Consider the following 26,352-nt stretch of genomic DNA (forward strand, 5'->3'; position numbering starts at 1 on the left):
TATAGCACAGACAAACAAGCACACAACAAGACGGACGCACGTACGTACGTACCTACGGACTGAACATTATCGGCCTAACCAGCCATGGGTATCATCTGATCAGAGAAAATCAGGACATTGAGGAAATAACAGCAAGCTACTGGTGACGGCATGTACACTGAAGGTTACAGCATGTGCACCTACAACGGCGATCAACAACCAACTTATTTCCATACAAGGTATGAAAATACAGTCGAGGAATAAGAAAGGATTATTGCATTTTGATATGTGTTAGTGCTTAGCAATTCTGACACTCTGATGATTTTAAGGAAATAGATGATTGAAGTCTTTTCAAAATCGACTGTTAGTGTAAAAAACGGAAAGGAACAAAAATGGGAGATTGCCGTTCAGTAACATGCTTGTCATCAGTGTCATATTGAGTTCCGAACTTGTCACAATTTAAACATATCTTAAGAAGAATTACAATGTGGAAGTTGTATACATATTTGCAAACTGGACATCCTTTTATCAATCTCATTAAAATCACATCTTTTACTCTCTGTGATACGATATCTTTCCGGTTGAAGAACTGACAACCACTCCAAAAAAGGTTGTTTCATATTCACTTTTAAATCAGCCAATCAGCATCGAGGCTTCTAAATGTTTTGTAAAAGTGAGCGAAGCATTCATAAAAGCATGTCTGATTTAGTATCTCAAAAATAAACTTAAATGGAAAGTTCTGAATGTAAATAGTAAAATCTGCTATTTGAGAGACATGGCATCTACACCCAATAGGGAGTACCATCAAGGAATATTTGGGTTGAGTGTGGTTTTCTTTTATAAAGCTGATTCCTTTAGAAAGCTTACATGTATCCCATTGCGTCAAGAACCCATCACATCCTTCATTTAGTGTGGGCACCAAATTTTACTTTGCTTTACGTGATTATAGCTTCCGTTAAAGAATCGACAGATCTTCACGCAGCGAGGTATTGTATCAGAGAGTAAGATCTTTTGTGTAATGAGATTGTCGTTTTCTCTCTGTGTCTCATGAGTGAGCAAGTGAATGTTGTGTCATATTTCAGTCAGCAATATTCAAGCTGTATCACAGCAGCCTGTAGATAATTGAGTCAGGTCCTGGTAAACAATGGTTAATAGTATGTGCAACGATACATACCACACGGTACAATGATACAAAATCAGCCAGGTAGCACCCTCATTTCAAATTGAGCCAGTTTTACAACAGGTACCTTTTCTCAGCCCTGACTGTATTGTAACAGGAAGGGGAATGGGTGCTGCAGTCCTGGAAATATTTTCACTTGTATGAATACTTTTCTTGATAAGTATCTTTTTTCTCAATCCCAAATTTGAAAAATGGAAATTCACTATTGAGTTTTATCATTATTTATCAGGTGTTTGAGTTGGTTGTTTTATTCAATCTGCTCACTAGGCGGGTTCCGTTACCATGGAAGCATATGACATCATCCATTATATCATGATTCATTCCATCCCAGGCCGAAATTATGCGTGAGAGGTCATGTTGAGAGAGTGCTATGGAAAATTACTTGTATTTTACATTGTTGATAGAAATATTTTCAGATTATGGGTGTTATTGTGTGTTGGAAAACTGGAAAGTTTTACATTTGAAACATTTAGCTAACACTGTCAGTTCCAAATTAAATTTCAAGGCATCGCCACTCAAGAACGACAACAAATCTGAAAACATCTAAGGACATTGTTGCTCACACTATCAACCACTGGTTTGTCTTTAACTGTCTCCATTACCTTTTCAGGTGCTGTGACATAGCTGTAACATTGTCAGTCACAGAGTTAGCCATCATTCACCCACTAACACAGTGAGAGAAGAGATCACAAGAGTTGACTGTGTCAATAACATGTAGTATACCTATTGGTCCATTTGTCACTGGTGATATCAATGTTGTTGCATTATTACATCAGTGTGTTTCTCAAATGCAGGCAGTGTGCGAAATAGTCTCAGAATTTTTCTAGACATTTGGGCTAGCTAGCCTTAAAAGTTACCAGACAGTTTCAAATTTCACTAGCTTATATCCGACAGTTTATTGTTCCAGACATTTGATTCTGCGAAAGTATAAAAAAAAGTAAACCCAAATTGCAAATCTTGAGTCAAATATAATGAAGGGGGCAACTCTGATCTTGCAACCTTGCTTTGTTACGGTTATTGATTTGGTTGTCTGATGATCAGGAGAACTTTTGATATTTTCATCCACCACCAGCAAGAGTTGTGTGAAAAAATCACCATTACAAGGCACATTTCAGAATCTTTAGTCCAACTGTAATTTAACTAGCCACAGCAAGAGGGCAGGCAGCTATTTTGCACACTGGCTACAGGTGAGTTTTCTAATCTGGTAGTTGAAGGTCCAGAGGAAACTTTGAGATAAGTTTCCATCGCCTATACTTCACAGGTTTGCATACACTACGTTCCTTCACCATCAGTGAATACATACTTTGCAGCAACTATGCTTGTCGTCAGGGCGACTAATGGGATCAGGTGGTCAGGCTCGCTGACTTGGTTGATGCATGTCATCATATCCCAATTGTGTGGATCAATGCTTATGATGTCAATCACTGGATTGTCTAGTCCAGACCTGATTATTTACAGACCGTCATCTTATAGCTGGAATATTGCTGGATGCGGCAAACTTTGTGGTGTCGTCCCTTTGTTTAACCAATGAATCAAGCCAGGGCCTGGTTCCAGTGAGAGGGAAATCAGCGAGTGCTCATCCCATTGAAGGCTCAGATTACCTCGCACAAATGGCAATATTTCTTGTGCCACATAGCTCCAGCTTGTGGTTATCTATTCTACACACAGAGTGGTTGGGTAGCCTAGTGGTTAAAGCGTTCACTCGTCACGCCGAAGATCCGGGTTCAATTCCCCGACATGGGTACAATGCGTGAAGCCCATTTCTGGTTTCCCCCGCCGTGATATTGTTGTAATAATGCTAAAAGCGGCGTAAAATCAAACTCACTCACTCACTACTCTACTTCAATATCAGGCAACAGTAGGATTTGCACAAAGTGGAAGCATGGATTAAGTTGACTTCACTACTTCATGCATAAACTGCCTCATACATTCGCTGCCTCATATATACACTGCCTCATTTATCTCTTGACTAAAGGGGTGGTGGGGTAGCCTAGTGGTTAAAGTGTTTGTTTGTCAAGCCTAAGTCACGGGTTCGATTCCCCACAAGGGTACAATGTGTGAAGCCATTTCTAGTGTTCACTGCCGTGATAATGCTGGAATATTGCTAAAAGTGGTGTTACACAATACTCACTCACTCACTCTTGACTAACAGCATCACATATCGGCCCCATGTATTCATGGGTGATGGAGAAACATAGTGAACATAAACCTGGGAAGTATTGACAATGGAAGGCTTCTTATATTCTTATATCAGCATCACCTATCATCAAATTACAATAAAGTAATTTAAGATCCTCGTGTAAAATTTGTTTAACAACTCACTCAATAGAATAAGAACCACAACATTATTTAAGATGAAAGTTTCCCTTTTCATCATGATACTCACTTCGAAACTTTGAAGAATTTCTTTGGCTTATGGAGCCAACTGGAATCCAGAAGCCTCCGAGACCGTTTCTTGTCATCAGTTGGCGAGGCAGGTGCCCCCTCCCCTTCCGAACTGGTGGAAGAAAACCGCTGGGAAGCGGGCGGAGAAGTAGAGTCCGAACGCTTTGATTTGCGGAAAACCACACCTTTTGTTTGTGATTCAGGTTCTACTGCATGAAGTGTCACACCTAGGTCAAATGACATTGATTGTTGACAAAGCACACCAATGGTCCCCATTTTCTTTTTCTTGCCTCCTTCTGAACGTTTGTGTAACTTTGGCGAAGGCAGTTTACTGAAATCGACTTTGTGTCCTGATCTCGGTGACTTTGGGAATGCAGGTTGTTCCCCATGAGTGGGTGAGAGGCTTGCGGAGGCTTGTTGAGATGAAGACGATGATAATGTTTCTTGAGAGACAACAGTTATTTCGTCGTCATGTTCCGGTTTTTTCCCTGTCTTACTTTGTGTTTGCTCGCTGGCACTATAGGTGGCGCTCCGGTCCCTCTGAGCGCACTCCAGCGAGGCCTGTCTCTCTGTCCCGAACAACAATGGCATGGATTGATGGTTTGTGGGACTTATAGTTGAATCTGGTTTCAAGGAGCTGTCACTAGATATCACAGAACTTGGGTCATGGAGTGCCCCCAGCTCACAAGACCTGCGTTGTGAGGGAGGCACTCGGCTTTTCTCTCTTTTCCGGTATTCTCTGACTTCTGAATCGGAGAAAGTCCTTTCAGGGGAAGACTTCGGACTAGGCGAAGTGTCAAACACTTCTGCTAGTTTCTTAACCTGTCCATCATTAGTCACATCTTTCAGGGGGACAATGAACTTATGCTCTGGTCCACTGGGAGAGGAAAGTTTGCGTACAATATGCGAAACAAACTCGGATTGAGTGCGCGGAGAATCACTTCTTTGTAATGATAATGAGGAATTATTTTTGGAAGAATCCACACTTTTTGTGGGTGTGCCCTCTCTTGATAGTCTTTGTACCATGGTTTGTACATAGCTTGCGGAGATGTTTTCTTTGTCATGGCTCTTTGCCCTTTCTTGTTGTTGCTGTCGGCCTTCCTCTTCTTTGAGGTAGCGTTGGCGCAGGCGGGCAGAGTACACGGTGTGGCCACTCCGGTACCGCTGACTCTCCTTTAGGAGCTCCGCGGCCGGCTTGAGGCGACGCACCGGTGACACCAAACCCACCTGCGGCAGGTACAGCGTCGGACTTGGGGTTTTCCGTAACTCGAAAGTGTGCTGCGCTGTCTCGCAGACAGTGGCACGTTTCTCAAACTTCTTGATCATGTCTGACAATGGTTTATCATCGCCTCCACTCTGATGGGAGATTTCGCCTGCACTATGTGATCGGACCTCAGGATCTAAATACGCACGAGGTCGTGGGGAATGTGTGCTCACTGGTGTGCTTTGTGTGAATGGTGGCAGTGGTGGTTTTGCCGCAGTAGCGCCGGACTCTGACTTTGGGGAGGTGCTCCCGCTGTCCTCAGTTTCCCTGTGTGGTGCATCCCGAGCTCTCGCTGGGTGCTGGGACTTAATCTTTGGACTCTGAGCAGGTTTCCCGTGGACTGTAATATCTACATCTTGAGTAGTCTTGTGCACAGGACCACTCTCAACTTTATACGATTCTACTGATGTAGGCATTTCTGTACACTTCATCACAGTTTCAGTCGGGGAATATTCATCATCAATGATCTTGGCAGACTTGACGAGTCTGGGTTTGTCCAGACCTCGAAGCCGCTCTGGAATGGGTTCATCAGGGGTCTCTGTTACTTGTTGCGACTGGCTGGAAGCAGCGCCCTCAGAGGTTCTACTCACTGGTTGCTTAGCAACACACGTCTCCAAAGTGGGAGACCCCTTCTCCACTTTAGGGACATTTAACTCAGTCTTTGATATATCCTTGGGCAGAGAAACAAGTGCAGTAGGCAAACTAAGAGTGCATACTACTTCAAGGTTATCATCATGTATAGAAGCTTTGCGTTCTAGAGGCGTTTTATCACTTCCTTTCGTGGTTTGCAAGTGTTTTTCAACATTGTCAGTGGTTTGTTCATCCTGTTCTAAAACAGATTTGGAATGAATTCTGTCCCGATCAGCAGACGACACTGACACAACACCATCAGCCGGCTGTCGCTCAATAGGCTCTCTTACTTTTTCTTGCTTCCTCGTTTCCAAAGCTGAAAGAGAGAAAATGTCATGATGATATTCACTTTGTTCAAACAAATTCTAACTTCATGTTATTTTCATTATCAGACATTTACAAAGTCTCAGCATTTTTTGGTGTTTCTATTGAATTTTTAGTAAAAGTCTTTGGAACAAAAAGTTTACAAAAGAATACAAGAATATTTTGTTGAATATCAAACTGCATTTATATATGAGGGCAAACCCAATAAATATTAATTTGTTTGTAAGTCATGTACAGCATCACTTGACCAAATCCATTTGACTGAATATGTATTTCAATTTATTGACACAAAAAAAACACCTAATATTTTCACACTAACATTATGTTCATCAGGTAAACATACTTTCTTTTTCTATTCACACAATTTTCAGCAGCAAATGACAGGTCCCCCATATACATTGTATTCAGATAGGGCAAGGGCAGGCAACTCTGTCTACCTTGTATGTTTTTTATCAGTGTGTATGTAACAGAAGGGTATTTAACCTTATTCATACAGGTTTCACTGAGATGCAATTTTAATGTTTGTCACAGGAAGTTTGGTATTTTATCTTCCAAACAGGAATGGGAAAAAATGCAAATTGCTTTCAACATTTCAACTTACCTTTGTTTTTTTCATTCCTTGAAGCATGCAGTCAAAAGATGAAGAATTGTCAGATTGTTTATCAGGTTTACCTACACTCATATATACACCATCATCCACTACATAAACACTCATATACAACTCTTTGTCCTTACATACACTCATATACAACCCCTTCAACCTTGCTTGCGCTCATATACCACCCTTCATCCTAACATGTACTCATATATAACCCTTCCATACCCTCATATACCACCCTTCATCCTTCCATACACTATTTACCACCCTTCATCCTTCCATACACTCATATACCACCCTTCATCCTAACATGTACTCATATACCACCCTTCCATACCCTCATATGCCACCCTTCATCCTTCCATACACTATTTACCACCCTTCATCCTTCCATACTCTCATATACCACCCTTCATCCTTCCATACACTCATACACCACCCTTCATCCTTCCATACACTCATACACCACCCTTCATCCTTCCATACACTCATATACCACCCTTCATCCTTCCATACACTCATACACCACCCTTCATCCTTCCATACGCTCATACACCACCCTTCATCCTTCCATACACTCATATACCACCCTTCATCCTTCCATACACTCATATACCACCCTTCATCCTAACATGTACTCATATATAACCCTTCCATACCCTCATATGCCACCCTTCATCCTTCCATACCCTCATATGCCATCCTTCATCCTTCCATACACTCATATACCACCCTTCATCCTTCCATACACTATTTACCACCCTTCATCCTTCAATACACTCATATACCACCCTTCATCCTTCCATACACTATTTACCACCCTTTATCCTTCCATACACTCATATACCACCCTTCATCCTTCCATACACTCATATACCACCCTTTATCCTAACATGTACTCATATATAACCTTTCCATACACTCATATACCACCCTTCATCCTTCCATACACTCATATACCACCCTTCATCCTTCCATACACTATTTACCACCCTTCATCCTTCCATACACTCATATACCACCCTTCATGTACTCATATATAACCTTTCCATATGCTCATATACCACCCTTCATCCTTCCACACACTCATATATCACCCTTTATCCTAACATATCCTCATATATACTGTATTCGACTTAATAAGCGCCCCGCTCTAATAAGCGGCAACGGCGATATTTGCTAATATATTGGCTAATGAACAATCCCAATCAGCACCCCTTCCGATTGATCAATGTACAAAAGACTTATTTATTCGCATATAATACACACTCATGTGTTATATGCATCCTCAATTATGGGCAATTAAATTCTGGAAACAAATATATGTCGTATATAAACATTTCAGGCTGTCAGCATAAACCATGAAATTTATCTTTCAACTCAGTTTTTTTCACCAAAATATTATTCTAATAAGAGCCCCCTATTTCTAATTTTGAGAGCGCCCTGGGCACTTATTACATCGAATACAGAAAGGCTTTCATACGCTCATATACCACCCTTCATCCTTCCATACACTCATATACCACCCTTCATCGTTTCATACACTCATATACCACCCTTCATCCTTTCATACACTCATACACCACCCTTCATCCTTTCATACACTCATACACCACCCTTCATCCTTTCATACACTCATACACCACCCTTCATCCTTCCATACACTCATACACCACCCTTCATCCTTCCATACACTCACACACCACCCTTCATCCTTCCATACACTCATACACCACCCTTCATCCTTTCATACACTCACACACCACCCTTCATCCTTCCATACACTCATATACCACCCTTCATCCTTTCATACACTCATACACCACCCTTCATCCTTCCATACACTCATACACCACCCTTCATCCTTCCATACACTCATACACCACCCTTCATCCTTCCATACACTCATATACCACCCTTCATCCTTCCATACACTCATACACCACCCTTCATCCTTCCATACACTCATACACCACCCTTCATCCTTCCATACACTCATACACCACCCTTCATCCTTCCATACACTCATACACCACCCTTCATCCTTTCATACACTCACACACCACCCTTCATCCTTCCATACACTCATACACCACCCTTCATCCTTTCATACACTCATACACCACCCTTCATCCTTCCATACACTCATACACCACCCTTCATCCTTCCATACACTCACACACCACCCTTCATCCTTCCATACACTCATACACCACCCTTCATCCTTCCATACACTCATACACCACCCTTCATCCTTCCATACACTCATACACCACCCTTCATCCTTCCATACACTCATACACCACCCTTCATCCTTTCATACACTCACACACCACCCTTCATCCTTCCATACACTCATACACCACCCTTCATCCTTCCATACACTCATACACCACCCTTCATCCTTCCATACACTCATACACCACCCTTCATCCTTTCATACACTCATACACCACCCTTCATCCTAACATATACTCAACTTAACCCATGATGATAACACCAGGTATACACAGTTGATCTTAATACTGCCATATTAAATACAAGTGTGTTGTTCTAGGCTAGACTGCAGTATTTGGCTCCCCAAACGATTTTATGGACATTGTCGAAAGAAAAACTTCCATACATGCACAGTTTTTTATTTCCAGTTGAAGCAAGAGGATTCGCTGGCCGTCTTTTTTTTCAGATAACACAGGGTGGTTTGTTGAAATTTTTGTGAAAGTAGGAAATTGGGGGAAAGGTGGAATTCGGACTACGATAAGTTCATTCTGCCTCTGGAACAATATGTTTTGTTACACGGACAAAATAGGGCAGCGTGTGGGGGTGAGGTACTGGGAAGAGTGGTGCAACCCACATTTACGCAATATTTAAAGTAAAAAACGAGGTAAGTTCATCCATGAATGCATATGAATATTCATGGGAAAATTATTATTGATACTTCCTCATTCAAACTAATCATTTCAGGCGTTGACTACATCTGGAACGTCAAATAAGTGTGGATCCATGTAGACCTAGTTCAGTTTCTTTTTCTGCTGTTTCAACATTTTGAAAAAAACATTCATTTTGCTTCTAAGAATTTGTAAACACAGCTGATGAACTCAGAAACTTAATAAAAGTATCAACTGAACAACTGAAATATTTTTTTCTGATAAATGTATTCAACAAAATAACTGTCATACATTCCCTTATTTGTCCCATACCTAGGCAAAGGTGCCTTCATTGCTCTCCAAGTCGATTCTATTTCAAGTCCGGACTTTCATTTTTGTGGTAGCCTCGGTAGCTGAGTGGGTTAGATCGCTGACTTTGTGTGCTGGCGATTAGGTGCCTCACCCTGGCAGTGTGAGGACTCAACCCCAAAAAAGTATAAGAATCTGTACTTTACAAAGAAAGTGGTATCCCAAATATAACATTTGCTTCTGAATTTACAATTCCACAACATGAGCAAAGTGGCATTCGTAGTAATGACACGTGACGTCTTACGTCATTTATGTTCCGCCAATAAACAATGCGAAGTCGACACCACAAGAATACGGCTTCACTTTCTATCGTAAAACTCTCGGCCCCCACATGGGCGGAGTTTTAGACCATACTTTTAATGTCCAGCTCATTTGGGGGGGCCTTTGGGCTAAAAAATGCCTCTTAATGGATTTCGGCATGCTGATGCATGCGCATTTATATATAAGTAAAACTATGGAAACTGCCAAAGTTGGGACCCAAATACTGCAGTTGACCTGTTGTCCTAGACCTAGACATAAGTATTCTGACTCACCTGTTTTTGATGGAATGGAGTCACGTTTCTCAGGCGGCTGAGAGCTGTCATCACTGGAAGTCACTTCCGACTCCTTCAAACTCATAAATCGCTGCAGTGGTGGCCGATCTGCCTCGCGGCCCTCCACCTGAAACAGAACAATTCAGTTGAAGTTCATAGTCTCCCACACTGGTGTAGGCCTTTGGAAAGGATTGAGTGAGTATGGTTTTGTGCCGCTTTTAGCAATATTGCAGCAGTATCACAACAGGCGACACCAGAAATAGGCTTCACACATTGTACACATGTGGGGAGTCGAACCCGGGCCATTGATGTGATGAGTGAACGCTTTAACCACTCACCTACCCATCATCACCTTTGGTACAGAAATGAAATAACCATGGATGGCTATCACTAAAGGAGGGCACATCTCCTGAACAGCCATTGTACAAGCTGAGATACCATGCCGCAGTGTAACATCAATACCTCCCTCACAGTAAACTGACTCTGATTCATATTCATTTCTTTACCACCTCAAATCAGAAATTTGATCTTAGCAAAAGAAAACCACGACGGAACACAAACATACCCTCGATAGTACACCCTTTTAAAACCATGATGGAACACAAACATACCCTCGATAGTACACCCTTTTAAAACTATGATGGAACACAAACATACCCTCGATAGTACACCCTTTTAAAACCATGATGGAACACAAACATACCCTCGATAGTACACCCTTTTAAAACCACGACGAAACACAAACATACCCTCGATAGTACACCCTTTCAAAACCACGACGGAACACAAACATACCCTCGATAGTACAACCTTTTAAAACCACGACGGAACACAAACATACCCCCGATAGTACACCCTTTTAAAACCACGACGGAACACAAACATACCCTCGATAGTACACCCTTTTAAAACCACGACGGAACACAAACATACCCTCGATAGTACACCCTTTTAAAACCACCACGGAACACAAACATACCCTCGATAGTACACCCTTTCAAAACCATGATGGAACACAAACATACCCTCGATAGTACACCCTTTCAAAACCACGACGGAACACAAACATACCCTCGATAGTACACCCTTTTAAAACCACCACGGAACACAAACATACCCTCGATAGTACACCCTTTCAAAACCATGATGGAACACAAACATACCCTCGATAGTACACCCTTTCAAAACCACGACGGAACACAAACATACCCTCGATAGTACACCCTTTTAAAACCATGATGGAACACAAACATACCCTCAATAGTACACCCTTTTAAAACCATGATAGAACACAAACATACCCTCGATAGTACACCCTTTTAAAACCACCACGGAACACAAACATACCCTCGATAGTACACCCTTTTAAAACCATGACGGAACACAAACATACCCTCGATAGCAGACCCTTTTAAAACCACGACGGAATGCAAACATACCCTCGATAGTACACCCTTTTAGGTGTAGATGCTATGGCATTCAGAAACTACATGATATATATATATATATAAATATATTATCAACAACAATATAACTGCAAATTTGTTTGTCTGCATTTGGTACTCCCTGATTATATAAGTTTTCGAGATACAGTGATCAGATATGCTATTCTGAATGCTTCTGTCACTTGTACTGGTAATTTAGAAACGTCAACACTGATTGGCTGTCTCTCCTGACTCCTATGGAGGGCTTGTCAGAACTTCATGCAGAGAGGTATCCGTGTTGTAGTAAAAGATCTGATTTTAATGAGATTGACTTGCCTTACAACTAGGCTGAGATGCTGGGGACAAATTTTCCCAGGACATAGCCATATCTCCCAGGACAATATAGATAAGTAAGGCATAATGCAGCCGAGGCTGACAAGGGTGTGGCAAATAATAGTCATAATTCATAGAATTGCCCAAAACTTACATTATACATCATAACACTGGGAGCAGGATTACACAGGAATAAAACTAAGAGCAGCACTATTACACAGGAATAAAACTAAGAGCAGCACTATTACACAGGAATAAAACTAAGAGCAGCACTAATACACAGGAATAAAACTAAGAGCAGCACTAATACACAAGAAAAAAACTAAGAGCAGCACTACTAGCAGGAATAAAACTAAGAGCAGCACTAATACACAAGAATAAAACTAAGAGCAGCACTATTACACAGGAATAAAACTAAGAACAGCACTATTACACAGGAATAAAACTAAGAGCAGCACTAATACACAGGAATAAAACTAAGAGCAGCACTAATACACAAGAATAAAACTAAGAGCAGCACTACTAGCAGGAATAAAACTAAGAGCAGCACTAATACACAAGAATAAAACTAAGAGCAGCACTAATACGCAGGAATAAAACTAAGAGCAGCACTATTACACAGGAATAAAACTAAGAGCAGCACTAATACACAGGAATAAAACTAAGAGCAGCACTAATACACAGGAATTAAACTAAGAGCAGCACTAATACACAGGAATAAAACTAAGAGTAGCACTAATACACAAGAATAAAACTAAGAGCAGCACTAATACACAGGAATAAAACTAAGAGCAGCACTAATACACAGGAATTTAACAAGGGGCTGCACTAATATGAAGGAACAAAAATAGTAGAAGCACTAATGCACACAAATATACCCAGGAGCAGCACTTATACACAGGAATAAAACTAGCAGCACTAATACACAGGAATATAACTAGGAGCACCAATAAAAAGGAATAATCTACAAGCAGCACTTTTACACAGGATTAAAACTAGGCGCAGCCCTATTAAACAGTAAAAAAACTAGGAGCAGCACTATCACATAGAAATAAAACTAGGAGAAGCACTAATAATCAGTAATAAAACTAGGAGTAGCACTATCACATAGAAATAAAACTAGGAGCAGCACTAATAATCAGTAATAAAACTAGGAGTAGCACTATCACATAGGAATAAAACTAGGAGCAGCACTAATAATCAGTAATAAAACTAGAAGTAGCACTATCACATAGGAATAAAACTAGGAGCAACACTAATTATCAGTAATAAAACTAGGAGCACCACTAATAAAAAGGAATAAAACTAGGAGCAACACTAATACACAGAAACTGCACTACAGCTGCAAAAGAATAAGCTGTAATATGTAGTCTTTCATGTGTATGGAACTTGTAGCCCCAGACTCATATATAACATAATGTTGGAGAGCTGCAACTATCACACCTACATGAGCAGAAGTCTCAGACAGTGCACAAACACCTAAACACAAGACAAAAGGGAGAGAGAGAAGATAGATACGTCAATTACTGAAATACTATGTTCTTGAATTTGACACAAAAATGTGCACTTTTTCAGTGCACCAGGGCAACAGAACCAACATCAATGTTGATTGTCATGGTAAGACTTGCAATACTGCAAAAGGAACTAAACCAGGAGAACTACGAACATCTACAGCAACCAAATAAGGATCAGCGTCAGCATGCTGACAATCTCACCACTCTAACCCCGCGGTCCGCGCCTCCGAATGTGTTCCATCGTTTGACGGTGGCAGGATGGCGAGACTCCTGGTACTGGTAGAGCTCGGACTCGCGGCGTGTGATGTCAGCCTGGAGCAGCAGGTTGTTGACTTCCTGTAGCAGCAGCTGCCGCTTGATGTCCATGATCTCCTTGTTCCGCTGGAGGTGACTCAGGCGGAGGTTGTTCATCTGGAGCAGCAGGGCAATCAATCAGTGTCACAGATTCAATGTCACGTAACAGACAACAATATTACATGTTCGTCAAGACGGGTATGAATATACAGGACCCCGACACACGCTACGTTTCACACTAACTTTGACTTGTTAAAGCTCCAATTCTTATGGTCAAGAGTTTGAGAAAATAAACATGCCTGTTACCTGTAGGTTTGACTGTGTAACATTGAATTTGGAACTGAATGGCAAGGAACACATTCGGCAGACGGTTCTACCAGGCACACTATCTCCGTTATCAGATATTACAAGTTACATTCGGCAGACGGTTCTATCAGGCACACCATCTCCGTTATCAGATATTACAAGTTACATTCAGCAGACGGTTCTACCAGGCACACTATCTCCGTTATCAGATATTACAAGTTACATTCGGCACACGGTTCTATCAGGCACACCATCTCCGTTATCAGATATTACAAGTTACAATTGGCAGACAGTTCTACCAGGAACACCATCTACGTTATCAGATATTACAAGTTACATTGGGCAGACGGTTCTACCAGGCACACCATCTCCTTTATCAGATATTACAAGTTACTTTCGGCAGACGGTTCTACCAGGCACACCATCTCCTTTATCAGATATTACAAGTGACATTCGGCAGACGGTTCTACCAGGCACACCATCTCCTTTATCAGATATTACAAGTTACATTGGGTAGACGGTTCTACCAGGCACACCATCTCCATTATCAGATATTACAAGTTACATTCGGCAGACGGTTCTACCAGACACACCATCTCCGTTATCAGATATTACAAGTTACATTCAGCAGACGGTTCTACCAGGCACACCATCTCCATTATCAGATATTACAAGTTACATTCAGCAGACGGTTCTACCAGGCACACCATCTCCATTATCAGATATTACAAGTTACATTAAGCAGACGGTTCTTCCAGGCACACAATGTCCATTATCAGATATTACAAGTTACATTCGGTAGACGGTTCTACCAGGCACACCATCTCCGTTATCAGATATTACAAGTTACATTAAGCAGACGGTTCTACCAGGCACACCATCTCCTTTATCAGATATTACAAGTTACATTAGGCAGACGGTTCTACCAGACACACCAGCTCTGTTATTAGATATTACAAGTTACATTCGGCAGAGGGTTCTACCAGGCACACCATCTGTGTTATCAGATATTACAAGTTACATTAAGCAGACGGTTCTACCAGGCACACCATCTCCTTTATCAGATATTACAAGTTACATTCGGCAGACGGTTCTACCAGACACACCAGCTCTGTTATTAGATATTACAAGTTACATTCGGCAGAGGGTTCTACCAGGCACACCATCTGTGTTATCAGATATTACAAGTTACATGAGGCAGACCTGGACTTGCAGCTGCATGGCCTGGCTGTACAGCTTCTCAAAGTTGTGTAGAGCAGATGACTTCTGAGAGGCCTCGCCTGCAACACAAACCACTTTCTCCTGACAATACCCGCCAGCCAGTGTCCCTGTTCGTCAGGCCATTTATTCTAGCAGATACAAAACAACGGAGGATAGTGAAGTTTTGGCTTGGCTACACTGGAAACAATAGGATAAAACAAACTAATGACATACTTTCGATGTGTGAATTTGAAAGCCTGAAGAGACAGAACTGTTTGACATATAGTAAGATGTGAATCAAACTGTTACTATTCTCTTTCAAGCTCTACAACCTCCTCAAATATCCTGCATGTAATATCTATATTTTATGACGATAAATACCCTGGACCCATTCCTACCACAACTTTCCTTTCGAGAGTGACATCCCCATCTTCATCCCTCTTATTACTTTTCAGGCGTGGTGGGGTAGCCTAATGGTTAAAGTGTTAACTCGTCGCGCCGAAGACCCGGGTTCAATTCCCCAAATGGGCACAATGTGTGAAGCCGTTTTCTCGTGTCCCCTGCTGCAATATTGCTGGAATATCGCTTAACGCGGCACAACACCATACTCACTCACTATTACTAACTTAGCACAGAATTTCTCTCGCTAATCATCTTGAAATGAACAAGCAATCATGATGAATTGTTTCATAGGCATTTCTTAGAAGTCGACGGATGACAAATTGACATAATTTATGGATAACAACTTCTTTATTGTACTTTAATTACCTTGCAATCATAATGAGTTTAGCAAACACCTACATTCAAAATCACAGTCTGATATGAGGAAGTCCTGGATATATATAATAACCATTAACTTTTAGCTGGAAAAGATGATTTCATGAGTATTAACATTGGGAGACAGAAACCATTATGCTGAAAGACATTCCCAGTTGTATTTGAGACGAGAGCAGCTAGGCAAGTAATGGGGACAACGTCACTTGTTCCAATCAGGAAAGAGGTTAACCTGACTGGACGTTCAAATCAAGCTCAATACGAAACTGTGGTGGCGAATGGATCAAGGGGATATATCGCAATGTGTTACACAGATGTGTTATACATGATAATTAAGGATGCCTAACAGGACTCGGACGGGTAACTCGGGTACTCGGGCAGGGTGGGTCCTGAGTAGGACCCAGGTACCCACACGACTACCTGGCCCCTTGGATAGTCACGTGATATACTGTTCAATAACATTAATAATACTCCATTGTTAAACAAGTATAGCAAATGTTCACATTTATTTCTGACTAAGCAAGCATTTGTTCTGACTTTTATATATTCGTGTAAAGATAAAGCGCCTATCAACTTCAGTGTATGCATGATCAGATCATTTTATACGTGTATCAAAATAGTTTTTGCCAGGGCTGTGGTAAAATAATTCCCATTCGGGAATTATGTACCTAACTTTTGGGGTAGGTCTGGGTAATAGGATGTCGGATAACCGGGTAGTAAATTTGGACTCGTCCAAGCCCTAATGCCTAACATGCGGAATGTGCAAAACTTACGTGACTGCGACGCCTGTAACAGCATGACCCTCATCTGCTCCACCAACTCCATCAGCTGGATGCTGACCAGTTCCTCACCCTCTATACTCTGCCATTTCCCAACCTGCAACACAGCACAGCACACACATCAGGGCCATGCATACACCGACACAGAGAATCCGGGACACAATAGTTGCCCAGTATTTATGTTTATTTGTTGAGCAACTCCATGTTTGGCTGATTAGAACAATTAAAAGATTCCATAACAAGGGTCCAACAAACTGACACTATGAAGTATGATCTTATGTATTAATGTTTGTTTGTTGTTTAACACCGCACTCAGCAATATTCCAGCTACATGACGGTTTTCTGTGAATACTCAAGTCTATTCCAGACAATCCAGTGATGACATCATGAGCACCAATCCACACAACTGGGATACAATGATATGCATCAACCGAGTCACCCGATAACGTTAGTTGCCTCTTTATGACAAGCATAGTCGCCTTTTAAGGCATGCATGGGTTACTGAAGACCTATTCTAAGCTGGATCTTCACGGGTTGTATTGTATGTGGTCAATGGTCACTGCAAACATCTTGTGCAGAAGTAACTACATATACAAGTTATTGTAAAAATATCAAACATTCTTAAACAATGTGAAACAATATTAGTATATTTGTTCCATTCAACTGACCTGCCCGAACAACTTATACCAAATATGTAAAATATGGAGCTACAATTTCTCTAAATTTATATTTCATACAACCCAAGTTGAATGGTCAGCAAAGATTTGTTTGTTTGTTTATTGTTTAATGATGCACTCAGCAATATGCCAGTTATAAGACAGTGGTCTGTAAATAATTGAGTCTGGACTAGACAATCCAGTGATTGACATCATGAGTATCAATCTATGCAATTGGGATGCACCAACAAGTCAGCGAAATTGACCACCAGATCCTGTTAGTCGCCACTTACAACAAGTATGGGTTGCTGAAGACCAATTCTAACATGGATCTTCACAGGAAAGCAAACAGCTGTAAACAATATGATACGGCAGTTTAAAAAAAACCACTTGGTTGAAGTAAATGGACTGTTCGTGCAGGTGCTAGTTCTGGATCATGATGATACCCAGATTGGCATTGTTTATCAGAATCAAGTTAGTTCATCCTAGCTACTTGGTGAAATGGACAAAGTATTTTAATCTGGGCCACAACTGATGTTTCACACAAGAGTTACCTCCCTTACATTTCAGATGGTGAAAGGGTACATGATGATGAATATATTTGCACAAACCAGTGACTCAGTATACACTGTTCACTCCTTACTCTTCTCAATACACATGCCCATGGTCTTAGGAGTTTGGACGAAGATGTCATGCTCTGTAAATAGCTAGGCTCCCAAATATCTGCCACCTTCAACAATTCTCTCGGCGTTCAAGGCCCATTACGCAATCCTAGCATGTTTGAATCCACTCATTCAAAACCTGTTTTGTTTGGCTGCAAACTTTAAGTTTATCATGAAAATCAACTTTGAAGGTAATCAATGTCCAAATTACACAGAGGAAATGTCTCATTATAATACATGGTGCTAATAACTGGTGAGGCTCAGTGGGGTTTAATATCGTGTACAAGATCACTTCACTCACATAGAGACCTGCATGTACCTCTGTGTGTGTGTGTGTGTGTGTGTGCACGTGCGTGCGTGTGTGTGGATGTTTGTACTACTAGCCCTATGAGATACCATACTGTAAGATACCATGGACAACTCAATCAGACACATTAATGACTCCGGACTGACCAGTCTTTGTTTATCCCCTTAATGTTGAGTGCCAGGCAGGGTAATAACAAGTACCATCTCTATATGTCTTTTGGAATGATGTGGCCAGGGGATTAAACCACTGACCTTCCCCTCCCAGGCAAATACTCTATTCACTACACCATAGAGACAGTCTGGGCTAGTTACAACTTTTAGACCTAGACTTGACCAAGACTCAAATCTTAAGAAAGAGGGATCACGACAGATTCCTGTTGGCTTACAGCAGCAGTTTCCATCGATTCGGCCAACTTCTCGCCCACACCATCCAGCTGTTTGATCTTCTGCTCGAGGTCAGCCACAGTGGCCTCCAGTGCCCCGACCTCCAACTTGACAGCCTGGGGCGTGCCTCCTCCTGAAGACAGCTGCTTTCTGTAGCGGGCTGCAGACAGACACAAAACACTTCAGTCAGTAATGATACGAAAACTAATCACATAAGTCACTCAAGAGTTATGCCCCTTTAGAAATATTGGTTTGTAATTGAAAAGATATCACAAAGCACTGTTCAAAATAATTATAGTCCAAAATAATAGATGATTCTCAGCAAATTGACAATGACAGAAACTCTTCTTCATGAAAGGAATCATCATCAATATTTCTCTGGTTTGTACCCACTACATTCCTCAATCACCCATAAATATGCCCGAATTCCATTACAGTAGTGACAAGTGTCTATTTAAGTCCTGTAAGTAACTATGAACCCTAATCCACACAAGAATTTTGTGTGAACCCTATCGTTGCCTGATGTTGTGTAGCGTAAATGGCCGCAATGCTATGGCACATGTCGCACGAGAAATATCACAGTTTGTGTGATGTAATCTGAGTGCTCATTGGTCAGAGCTCACACTAGCAAAAAATAAGTTTGTTATGTAAGTCAGTTTGTTATAACCATGTTCGTTAGTGTAGTTCGTCTGTGTAGTTTACTGTATATAGTGCCAACATTCACACAGTAAAGTATGCTCTGTGCGTTTGTTGGAAGAGTCACAAGAAACAGTTTAGGGGAAAGCCTGTCTTAAAAAGAATGTTCTTCACTGTCTTTAAAAGATGATAAATTTGGGGATTGTTTTATTTCCAGTGGTATATCTATCCACAAAGAAGCTGCTGCATATTTAAAGGATCTTGTTCCATAAGAGTTACAGCTTGTGTTGTTGAGATGAACACTTTGTCTTTGAGTGATAGGTTGGAGCTTCATTGTTATAACATCGGTAGGCAAGGGAGTAGCTTGAAGTTGCTCCATGATGAAATGTGAAAGAAATAGTCGTTTTAGAACTGGAGTGATGTGCAAATTTCTGATTTTGTTAATTATTATTTAGTTACTGCTCCTCATTACAGAGTATTGTAACTTTTTGTTCTGATCTTTTCAAAATTCCGATCTATTCTATCTGCTATTCAGCTCAAAGCAACAAAGCAAGTTCGCCATATTTTGTTATCATAATCTGTTGCTAAAAACGTACATTGACAATATGGTTTCTGAGAAGATTCTCAAATTTTAACCAAATTAAGTTTATTCTGTGGGTGTGAACAAATGTGAGGGTCACAGTGTTGCTCCACATCATAGTATTATTCAAATGTCTTGGTCTTGCGGAATCTGAGAATCTGAAATTTGAATGTCTAAGATTCCCCTAGAAATGCTGATTTTACTGCCATGAACAACTCTGATCTCTTATGTGGTGATAACCACCCTTATAAGATTTCAGGTTTATCTGTTCAGTGGGTTAAGAGAAAAATGTTGGAAATTGATGGTCAGGACTACGACATACCATGATCTCACTTAGACTTTTAGTCCAGGTGAGGTGAAATTGGCCACAAAACAAATTACAATAAATAAATGGACATAAAGACACTGATAGCACAACACAGCACAAAATAATCATTAACAAATAAAGGAAACAATTTAACAAATAAATAAAAATAAAAAAGGTAATCATTACAAACGTTTTCACAAAGATAATTTTTCAATGCTCATGTTGGCTATTTATTATATACATATCCTAAGCAAGAATTTTTTCCCAATTTCATTTCCTAATGAGACTTCTAAAAGAATCAGTATCAATTATAATTCAAATTCTAGTTTATCTGTATCTCCTAGGCGTCCAGGTAGACTGTACTGTACACACAACGAATGCATGTGCAGAATGGCAGTGAAGAAACCATTGACATTTGCAAGGGAAGTACAATCTCGCCACATGTGGTAGACAAGAGTGAAAAAATAGGAAAATATTCTTGCTTTCAAAAAAAAAGTAAGACAGAAAGGACAAAATGATAAACTCATACAGACCTCATAATCACAAAGAGATACTTATGATCTTTAACATATACATATCTCCCAAACTGTCAAGATATTGTCACAAAAATAATTTTCTTTGAAATTTGACAAGCAATGTTTGATATTTCTATGTAAAATTCAGCAGTATCTCTTTTTGACATATCTCACAGAATATATGAAGGGCTCCAGTACCCATCTCGGTCGAATGTTCGTCTCGGACCAGAGAAAGCTTCTCGTTGAGGTCAAGAACTTCCTCCTGAATTGCTGCATACTCTAGTTCCTTCCTCTGAAGCTCCTCAAGGAGTTGGAGATTTGCTCGCTCCAGACTGTCAAATGAATCGACACTGATTGCCGGAAATCAGAATCAAAAACAGGTTAGTGCACGATCCACACGAAGACATGGTCCCATTGCCCTGGGTTGCCACCATGGTGGCGCCGTTGAAGGGGTACAATAGGCATGCCTTCAGGAAGGAGGGAGAAATAAAAAAGTCTATAAACAGACACAAAATAAATGATAACTGTAACTACACATGTCTGGAGTATGGAGTTGATATATACACCGTATTCACCATGGTAACACCCAGGCAGAGTCAATTGTTCATTAAAGCTATGCTTTGTCCAAATATACCCTCATTCTCTCGGTGGAAATTCCTTTCCTCGAACAAATTTTGAACATGAAATGGCCGGAATATATTTGTCCAAAAATAGAACAATCTCTGTTTTTAAGTTTGATTTCTTTGAGAAAAACTTATTACCCGGTACAATAATTTTGATGCATAATGGATGCACTTTTCATAGAAATATGTCTAGCTGTGATAACGAAAAGGCTTATAGCTACACTTCTACAATTCACTAAAGTGTTGATCTGATGGCTTGGTCGGAACCTGCTGACATATCAGGAACAATTTACTTGACTTTTTCTTCCCTATCAGACATATACCTCCTGTAATGTACCAAAATGCAGATCGGATACCCAGGTCGGAATCTGATGTGACAGATGGAGAAATATTATATTTGTAATAAATCAACTAGATGCTACTATGTTGAATACGGTTGCTACAGGTGACTATAAAGTATCTACAGCTACAAATAAAATAAAGTAGAATAACACTGTTCTCAAAGAGTTCAAAACTAAGTCCTACTAAATACTGTCTCTCTGAGAACTAGGAACAGACACATACCCTACCATGACAACTACATACATGGACATATTGTGTACATACACTGGATATAGGTATACAGACCACAAAAGAAACATCACTTCATGAAAATACTTCATGAAAGTTCCCATTGAAACATCAATGGATTTTTAGGAGGTATCTTGTTTTTGACATTAGTCTGTATACAAATTTAAAGTTAATGTCCAAAAGGTGACACAAATATGGGGCGCCAAAACGCATGGTACAAAGTCCCGAATGCTTCCAATGATAATCTAAATTCACTTGCGTTTCCTTGTGCCTTTTCTGATAAACGGCACCCCAATACGTAGATCCAACATTCTTGTATCGATACTAGCGCCATGCCAAGACTTACGAAGAATCAGAGAACCAGATGGTTCTCACGTGGACACTGACAACCATTCGTGCAGTCTGGCCAGCATACAGTCATCCTAATGGATAATTTTTTGTGGCACTTTTTGGCCATTAACATTAATTTAGGATACAAACTAATTTAAAAATGAGTTACCGCCAAAAAAATGCATTGATATTTCAATGGGAACTTTCATGAAGTATTTTTATAAAGTGACATTTCTTTTGTGGTTCAGAATATATCGGTAGATATATTTTACGGACATGCAGTTAAGTATTTTATTTCTCTAGTTATCTAATGTTAAAAGGTAGGATATAAGATTTGTATCAAATCTCTTTATATTTTGTGTAAGCAGAATTAGAATGGTGTGGCCAAATAAAAATTAAATTTATAATCAGTTGGTCATCAACTGAACATGAAAAAGTTAGTTCACAAATTATAAGACTTGAAAGTGAAAAATTACATGACAGTGCCTTTGTAAACTGATACCTAACTGTCTATAATATAATGTCTTCATTGATACTTATAGAAATCTACATTTTGATGTACCGGTAATATTGTAACATTTTGATCACCACCAGTTCATTCTTAGATTCATTTCCAAAATCCTGCCAGAAGGGAGAATTTAAAAGAATAAATAACTCTCTCTCTCTCTCTCCCTCTTCAATTTAACCTATTGTTTTTTTAGTTACAAAACCAACCCAGATATAAACTACTTGCAGTTCATGGTAACCAATCAATTGGTGTAATGATATCTAAGAACAATGATTTTAATGACATAATTGTGATTTTGTGCTCTTCAAAAGGGCTAATTATGAACAATCAATAATTAGTGACCCATACATTTTATTGGATAATTGTTGACTGGGTTGACTCTTAATACTTGTGCAGATAGCATGACTTGGGGACTGTGTCAAAAACTGCATAGCATTTCCACACCAAACTCTTCATGCCAGTGTCTCATGGATCATGTACCATGTCACAATTATCTTTGGTCATCCAGTCCATGCCAAGAGGAAGTCAGCATTCTCCAGTAAAACACTCAGTCTAATGAAACTAACAGGTAGGAAATAGTATGGGATGTTTTTGACATGGTCCCTAATAGAGATGCTCAGCTATTGGCTACAGCTAACTGGGTGAAAGATATATACAGTGAGACTGGTAATATAAAGGGTATGCATTTGACAGATTTTCTCAAACCATGATTATTACCACAATCATTAATAGTTAACCTCCCTCTTTTCAAAAAATCATGTCTTATGACATAAACCAAACATATACAATTTCTTATTTAATAATACATTTACATTCCAAAGCTGACGCCTCCAATGGCCCTGATCACGCACACACTGAGGCCATGAATGAAAAATTTGAACATCCCCACCCCCCAGAAATCAAAATTTGAACCCGCAACACAACACTAATATAATATTAATATACTGATAATTTTTATATCAGTAAGAAATAAGAAACACATAAGAAATTTTACTGAGCCTGTAGTAATGGCAATACCATATTAGACACAAATTGAATAATTTAATGAAAAAATCTAAACTTTTCTAAAAATCTAACTCCTCACATGTCACCCTAGTATGTTTCCAGAAACTCTGCAAATTACTGACCAGTTAAATTACAAGTCCTACCAACTACACACACAGCATTATATCTGGTATAGTAAGATATATACTGTCATGTGGCACATACCCCACCAAAAGTGTGTGCTCCACGATACGTGACAATCACATACAACTTACAGTTAAATATTCTTCGCTGAAAAAATTGTCTTTGATTCAAACCAGGGTATGAAAATCCAGTTACATTATCTCCATGCTCATAAAGCTGTATGGCACAGTTGATCCCATACCCAATTATGAATAAGATTAACTTTTGTCAGGTCTAAGATTTCCATCTTTCAAGAATCTGTACAGCGATCTTTGAGATCTTAGAAAACCCTTTACTGAAGCTATAGGTACAAGGGGCTTCTTAAAGTCCATGTGTCTGATGACATCTGGTCTAGGGTGAGTGAATTCAGTTTTACGCCACTCTCAGCAATATTACAACAAATTAAGCTATCACAACAGGGATATCAAATGGGCCGCATCCCTTTTACCCATGTTCAGAATCAAACCTAGGCTATTGACACTTTGAGTAGTGACAGTAGTCTGTTTATATCACCTTTGACTAGGCCAATCTTGCATTCACTCAGCCCTGAATAAGCTTTATGACTGATAGATCTCAATATGTAGATAAATTTTGAGCTAGATCTGAAATGAATTAAATATCCATATAACATCAACAGTGTCCTCACTGAACATTCCAAAATATTTCTGAGGAAATAAAACCTATGATTGATCTGTACTATTTGTCAGTCACCAAAAAAGATGACAAGCTAGCCTAGAGCTAGAGCTCACCTGGCAATGTTGGACTTCATGATGGTGGTGCCCTCCTCCGTGATGCTGGTGTCGTCCCCGACGCTGGTCTCCGAGGACTTTTCTATAGGTGAGGTCTCTTCAGGGGAGTCCCAGTAAGGCTGTAGAGTCAATGGTGGAGGTTTGCTGGACTTGGGTCTGGCGCCTTGACCGGCTCCACCAGTGGCTCCACCTGTTGGTGAGGTCTGGGGCTCGGATTTAACCGTTGCTGTTTCCTGAGCCTCTCGTGATTGCTGTAAGCTTCGCTTCTGAGCCTCCAGGTAGATGGCGGTGGAGATGTCATGTGACAACCCTTTCATCACCTCCCATTCATGAAGCTTCCGAGCGAAGTCTGCAGTGACCTTGTACTCTGCCATGGGGCTGATGATGGGGTTCCGGAAAGATGACTCATCCGACTGACTTAGCCTTCCCTTCATCTTCTCCAACTTGGCCTCCCGCTCTAACGCTCGGAGCCTTTCCTTCTCAAGCCTCATCTTCTCCTTCTCCAGCTTGACCTGCTCGCGTTCCACCTTCTGCAAGTCTCGCTCACGTTGTTTCTCCATCTTCTCCTTTTCCTTTTCTTCTCGGGACTTTTTACTTTTCTGACGTTCGTCTTTCCGACTCTTACTACCCTTCCTCTCTATCTCAGGACTTCCTTCTTTCGTTTCTCGGCGATATTTAATTCGCTCCCACTCCTGAAGTTTGCGACTGAAACTTTCAGTGATTCTTCGCTGGAGGTCGTCCACATTAACAGACGGACTGACGTCGGCTGGGGTGATGTCATCAACTGATTCCTCCCCAGAACTATCTCTACTGTGTGGTCGATGTGGGGACGAACCTGTAACAAAATGGAAAGTCAGAAAAATTGAAAACAGAATATAAATAGCGATAGTTGTGCTACTATGTGCAAAAGAGATTTTGTACAATTATGTGAAATCCAGAAATATATGCTCAATCTAAGTGCCAATAGCAACGGCTACACAAGAAAAACACAATTCTTGAGTACACCCATAGTTCTGCCTTATAAGGGAGACTGCTTAACTTTTGATTATGCATTCATTTGCTTTTTTTCATTTGGTTTCTGGAGAAATTGTAAAAGACATTTTCCAGATAAACTATCTGTTTTCTCCAGGGTGGAGTACCTTAGAGATATACTTGGTTCTCTGATCAGAAAACATTAACACCGTTACTGCGATAGGACGAGGATGGGTTTTGTGTCTATCTCGCTTCTGTATTTCAAATCACACTCTTGAGCACCTGTTATCAGAGGAATTCCAGAAATGCTTCTTGGCAACTAGGAAGCTCTCAAGAGATCTTGAAAACAAGGTCGGAACACAACAACCCGAACTACAGCACATCCACTTGTAGGATTTACTTTTGTAACTACTGTATTTCCAAACTGTCATACTTTTTGCATATCTTAAAATCAAAGGATAAAACACAACAATCGAAAGTCCAAATACTGCTCGAGATTCCTTGAATCTACCTTGGATCTGCCTTGACACTACCTTGAATCTGCCATGAATCACAAAATATCAAACATTCAATTCAATCCACAGGCTGGAAAATATTCTGGGTTCTCCCACAGACCACGGTCTACAAAATGATAATG

The 26,352-nt window shown here is 40.3% G+C and overlaps 1 protein-coding gene across 7 annotated transcripts in view; it reads right to left on the minus strand.

Moving 5' to 3' along the window:
• LOC124138210 (calponin homology domain-containing protein DDB_G0272472-like) overlaps positions 1 to 26,352 on the minus strand; it is a 99,557-nt gene that overhangs the window by 3,370 nt on the left and 69,835 nt on the right. Inside the window, exons 6-14 of one of the 7 annotated variants that reach the window (XR_006861608.2) lie at positions 24,744 to 25,578; positions 20,995 to 21,128; positions 18,761 to 18,918; positions 16,745 to 16,847; positions 15,201 to 15,277; positions 13,599 to 13,808; positions 10,127 to 10,253; positions 3,546 to 5,754; positions 53 to 179 (exon numbers count right to left, since the gene is read on the minus strand). Coding sequence is in view for 2 of the 7 variants with exons in the window: in XM_046504777.2 (XP_046360733.2) it covers positions 92 to 95; positions 3,546 to 5,754; positions 10,127 to 10,253; positions 13,599 to 13,808; positions 15,201 to 15,277; positions 16,745 to 16,847; positions 18,761 to 18,918; positions 20,971 to 21,146; positions 24,744 to 25,578 (3,899 nt within the window). In the remaining 5 variants the exon portion in view is untranslated. Of the gene's footprint in view, positions 1 to 52; positions 180 to 3,545; positions 5,755 to 10,126; positions 10,254 to 13,598; positions 13,809 to 15,200; positions 15,278 to 16,744; positions 16,848 to 18,760; positions 18,919 to 20,970; positions 21,147 to 24,743; positions 25,579 to 26,352 lie in introns of all 7 variants that reach the window. The other 6 variants (XR_006861606.2, XR_006861607.2, XR_006861605.2 and 3 more) reach the window with 6 other exon arrangements.

Source organism: Haliotis rufescens, unplaced genomic scaffold (assembly GCF_023055435.1).
Source record: "Haliotis rufescens isolate VD_foot unplaced genomic scaffold, xgHalRufe1.0.p SCAF_40, whole genome shotgun sequence".
Classification (NCBI taxonomy): domain Eukaryota; kingdom Metazoa; phylum Mollusca; class Gastropoda; order Lepetellida; family Haliotidae; genus Haliotis; species Haliotis rufescens.